We start from the raw sequence: 5,004 nt of genomic DNA on the forward strand, positions 1-5,004 counted from the left end.
CCGACACGCAGCGCGGTGCGCGGTGGCGCGGGTCACGCGCTGCGCAGCGGCCTCGAATTGGCAACAATGCACGCCACTGTCGCGCTGTCACCGGCTGTCGGCAGCTCTGCCCGCGTGCCGCCTAATTGGCAGATCGACTCTGTCGCCGCGTCCGCTTCCTCTAAAAACGGCCGCGACCTGCCCATTAGTCCGGATCAGCCCGCGCGCTGCCGTCGGCTGCACGACCTCCGCACAATGAGTCAATGGACGTCACGTGACAGTCACGTGACGATGCGAACGTGGGAATCGGTCGCCGCCCAGTCTACTTCCGGCGCGGTGCCGGTTTAATGAGCAGCGCGCATTCATTTATCTCCATTGTTGACTGCGCGGCGCACTCCCGGGCGGCGCGGCGGCCGGCCCTGGGGCGCTCCGCCGCGCCGCGCCGGTCGCCCGCGCACCCCGCGCGTGCGCTGTGCGTGCGATGGCGGCGGCGATAGTGGCGCGGTCGTGCGGTGGCGGCGCGGCGGCGCGTGAGCCCGCGCCGCGCCGGCCGCCGCCGCGCCGAGCCGCTAATCAGATCCGCCCGGTGCGAAGGCATCCACGAGCGCCTTTCCCACGGCGGCCGCCCGCCTCCGGCCGGTAACGTGTGCTCAGCAATTACCTGTCCCGGCGGACACCGCCGCGCGGCCACAGTCGTCCGAGCTCCCAAAGACCAAACAATGCCAGCCAGCACCGCAAACCAGCCTGCAGAGCGTGTAGAGGACGCACAGAGCTGTCGAATGATACCCGGATCGTGGCTGTGCGTTGAATAGATCAGAAGTTATCGGGAGTTTTGCCTGCGGATGCGCGGCGAGGGCCGCCATGACTGAAGGCTGCCGCCGCGGCTGTGGCGGCATGCCCGCCTGAAGGCATACACAAGATTATGTGGGAACTCAATCTTTCCCACGCTCCGTCGGCACGCGGCAAGCTGGCTCCGCCCCCTCGGCACGCCCGGCCGGCACGCTCGCTCGTCCGGCCGCGCGAGGTTATATATATGGGTAGCGGCGGGGTGGCTGCCGATATTTGACTTCTGGCAGGAGAGGTGTGCGGTTGGACGTTGCGAAAGAGTTTTGAGGACGGAGGACATCATGGCGCCGAACACGCCGATCGAAGTGGAGCAGGAGCAGCCACTCTCCAGGACTTACCAATACAGAAAGGTAAATACAGTCTCATCTGCCACGAGATTCGCTGTTGTTTCGTCTGCGAACTGTTTGAAACGTCCAATGAGTTGAGTGGCAATTTGGAAGTTGAAATGTCTGCTGGTTCTTATCGTGATTTGCTGTATTGCATCGATTTTGTGGAAATGCGAACATTTGTATTTACGATCCCTTTCCTGTTCTCCGCAGGTGATGAAGCCGATGCTGGAGCGCAAGCGCCGAGCGCGCATCAACAAGTACCTGGACGAACTGAAGGACCTGATGGTCAACGCGCTGGCCAACGAGGGCGAGAACGTCACCAAGCTGGAGAAGGCGGACGTGCTGGAGCTGACGGTTCGCCACCTGCGCAAGCTGAAACAGAACCACCTGCTGGGCGTGCTCAACCCGAACGTGCTGCACGAGCGCTACATGGCCGGCTTCACGCACTGCGCCTCGCAGGTCAGCACCTTCCTGGCGGCCTCCGGGCCCGCGGCCGACGTCGGCGTCTCAGCCCGGCTCATGAACCACGTCTCCAAGTACATGCAGGCCATGGAGAAGGTGGCCACCATCCACGGCGGCTTCCCGCCGGCGCCGGCTCCTACCGTCGCGCCGCGCATCATCACCCCGCCGCTGACCCCGCCGGGTGCTGCGGCGCACCCGCACCCGGCCACCGGCACCCAGCACCCGCACCCGCTGCACCGACCGATGCGGGTGCACTGCGAGCTGTCTCCGGCGGCGTCCGCTAGCTACTCGGATCTCTCGCCGTCGGCGTCTGAGGCGAGCTCGCGGGTCAGCGGCTCGCCCCGCCCCGAAGAGCTGGTGTCCGGGGATGAAGAGAAGGTCTGGAGGCCGTGGTAGGCAGTTCTGCCACAGCAGCAGCGGGAGCGGTAGTGTGATACGCGCACAGATATGCGACAGTTTATTGCCCGTTCGTTGTGGTGTTTGTGGGTTTGTCGCCACATGTTTGGCTGTTTGTACAGGTGTACAGATTATATCCTTAATCGGAGGCCTTTTCAGCTGTGATATTCGTTCATGTTGACCAGAAATATATTGCTCGTACTTATCAATTTGAGTTTACACCGGAAATAGCACTGGGGTTTGTTGAGCGGATGTGGCTGCGAGCTGCACGCATTGTTTCAGACCGGCCACCGGGCGGGGAGGGTGGCACCCGTCCGTGTCACCGCGGGCGCTCCACCGGCCCGCCGCCGCTCTCAGGGTGGCCGTAATGACCCCTGACCCCTGACCTCGGCCGCCCGCCCCGGCCACCGGCCAGCCTGGGAACGCGCCGCGTCGTCGCCTCCAAAAGCAATTAGACGCGACATCGCAGCGCCCCCGCGCTCATTAGGGCGAAAATCCATCAGACGCCGGCGTAAAATCGCCACTGCTGCCGCGCTGAATCATCGCTCCTTGGGTTTCACGTCTGTAGGAGCCGTGACGTCAGCGGCCGAACCGTGAGAAAATCGGGCAGGTGGGCACCATTAGACTCCAAGCAGCTATTGGCGCGCACGTGCTAGCGATAACAAAACACAATCTCATTTAGCCTCTACGGCGGGCCGCCGGGAAACCGGTCCGGCGCGCGGCGAGACAACGGCGCCGCGGTCGGGCGGCGCACCCCGCGGTGGAGGCTACAGGAGGGTTTAACATTCGCGAGGATGGTCGAAATTACCGCTCCAGACGCTGGTGCGGTGAGCCTTAGCGCCTCGGTAATGCCAAGAGTTGTGTTGACAGTTGAGATATGAGCAGCCGTTTTTTGTCACAACCAAGGCTTGAGAACGGGCGAGCCGGCCGCTTCCCACGGTCGGGCCGGCCGCCCGGCACGTTCCCGCACGGCAGGCTCATATTAATGAGGCGGCCGGGCGTCTTGAAGGGGCGCCGCGGCGCGCGGCTGGGGACGGCCGCACGGGTGCCGGACCGGCTGGGGACGGGCCGGCGCCGCGCCGCGCACGCGGGGTGTCCGCTGCCGACCGGCCGGGGAGGGGGGGGGGGGGACAGGAGGGCAGGCGGCCGCCCGGCCCGGCGGTTGACACGGGGGCGGGCGGCACGACAACAAATTAGGCGGAATATGTTGTTTTGGTGGGACGGGGGCTTGTGACACCTCTTTGTGCTCGGCATAGGAAGCAGAATTTAATGATGATGTAGGATAAGAAATAAACGAAGTGTAGAAGGAATTTAGAATTAATCATTTCATTTTCGTTTAGCTTACAAGTTCTAGTCAAGCTTATTGCATGCTAACGCTTATTATCTATTTTTCAAACAAATTGAACCATCGATGTTACACATTCAACCATAACTAACATTAAATTAAATGTGTTCTCGGCTCTCGCTGCATATAATTGCATTATGTTTTGTTCGCAAATTTCTAAGTGCTGCATATTTTTATCAATGATTTCACCTGAAAGCACCACACTTATTCGGGAAGATGTCTTAACCCGCGCCCCGTTGGGGTCTGCCGAGCAACGCGCCCTGTTGGGGGGGGGGGGGGATTTTGGCCTCCCTAAGATCTCGAGAGCCACGCAACATAGCGACAAGCAGCAAACGGTGTTGGATAGCCCCAACGGGAAACTACCTTGTGACCCAATTTTATTGACCTCGGTCAAACCGATGACGTCACAGGTCAGGTCAAATGTCGATTTTTCACAGTTGACAGGCATTTCAAGAAATGCGTTGTATGGGCGCAAAATGACCTTTGCAGTTGGCGTGCCCTAAAGCCCCAATAAACAACAAAAGAAATGCGTTGTAAAATCGAGTAAAATGCATTTCATTGAAAATCATCGATGGGGAATTGTTCGTCAAACACATATTTTGCTATTTGAGGTCACTGCTACCAGGTCAGGTCACAGAGGTCAGGTCACAAAGGGTCACAATATGAAAATATCATGTGATGCATGTTTTATGGTCCATTTTACATGCCAAATGCGATTATGTGGGTCGGGCAGCCATTGGGGCCGGTTTAGATTATGTTCTTGTGAAGGTTAGGCCAAGGTCAGGTCAAATTAGGCCAAATTTCAAAGTTCATATTTTGCATTAAATGGCTATCGATTTGATGCAGCTCATCACGGGGAGTTCAATGGTCGTCTTTGTTTTGCGCTACGTGGTCTCAAATTGCTAAGAATTGAGTTAAAAAATTTGACGGCATCAATTTTGAACAGTTTTTCGCTATAACTTGGCCAAAAAAGGAGGTATCGATCTAAAATTTGGTAGATAGATAGAAGAGCGTAGGGACTATAAATTTATACCAACCGTTTTTCTTGAAATTCGAATAACTTTTGGGATTTTTTTTGCGTTTTTCTAAAAATAAACTTTTTTTAATTTTTGGTGGTCAAAATCCCAAAATTGTGAAAATCCGAGATAGCTGTTTTGTAGTGCCGTCTTTTCTCTACATCCTCTTATAAAGAACTTTGCAATTGCTTGTTATCTGTAGCTTTTGTGAGCGTTTCAAGATTGCATGTGTTTTTACTAATTTTTGCTCGAACATGACCTCAGTTTGACCTCAATAACTCCTGACCTAAGGTGACCTGAGACTTGAAATTTTGTTTGAAGGTGTCAAATTGATGCCCGGGGAGGTACTGAAAATACAGCGTCGCTGTTTTCTTGCTATTTAGGAAAAACCACGGGGGGGGGCAAAATGCCCCCCCCCAAAGGGGCGAGGGTTAAAAAGAATACTCCATGCTAAACTTGGATCCGCATTCACGGCCTGTCCACGGCGACTCCCGTCTGCTCCTTACTCACTCCCCTGCCCTCCTGGAGGACCCCGGGTCACCCCTACCACTGACCCGAGCGGGGGCCACACCGGCCTCCAGTGGAGGGCATGTCTCCGCGGCCAAAGTTCATCTGACGGAGCAGCTCGTGT

The 5,004-nt window shown here is 57.1% G+C and overlaps 1 protein-coding gene across 1 annotated transcript; it reads left to right on the plus strand.

The window, feature by feature from the left end:
- Window positions 1–1,026: 1,026 nt before the first annotated feature.
- LOC122391057 (enhancer of split mbeta protein-like) lies at window positions 1,027–2,221 on the plus strand. Its single transcript, XM_043384592.1, has 2 exons — window positions 1,027–1,175; window positions 1,365–2,221. The coding sequence occupies exons 1-2, from the start codon at window positions 1,107–1,109 to the stop codon at window positions 2,010–2,012; spliced, it is 717 nt and encodes a 238-aa protein (XP_043240527.1). The 5' UTR covers window positions 1,027–1,106; the 3' UTR covers window positions 2,013–2,221.
- Window positions 2,222–5,004: the final 2,783 nt, after the last annotated feature.

The sequence above is a fragment of the Amphibalanus amphitrite genome, unplaced genomic scaffold (genome assembly GCF_019059575.1).
Source record: "Amphibalanus amphitrite isolate SeventyFive unplaced genomic scaffold, NRLGWU_Aamphi_draft 000420F_arrow, whole genome shotgun sequence".
Classification (NCBI taxonomy): Eukaryota; Metazoa; Arthropoda; class Thecostraca; order Balanomorpha; family Balanidae; genus Amphibalanus; species Amphibalanus amphitrite.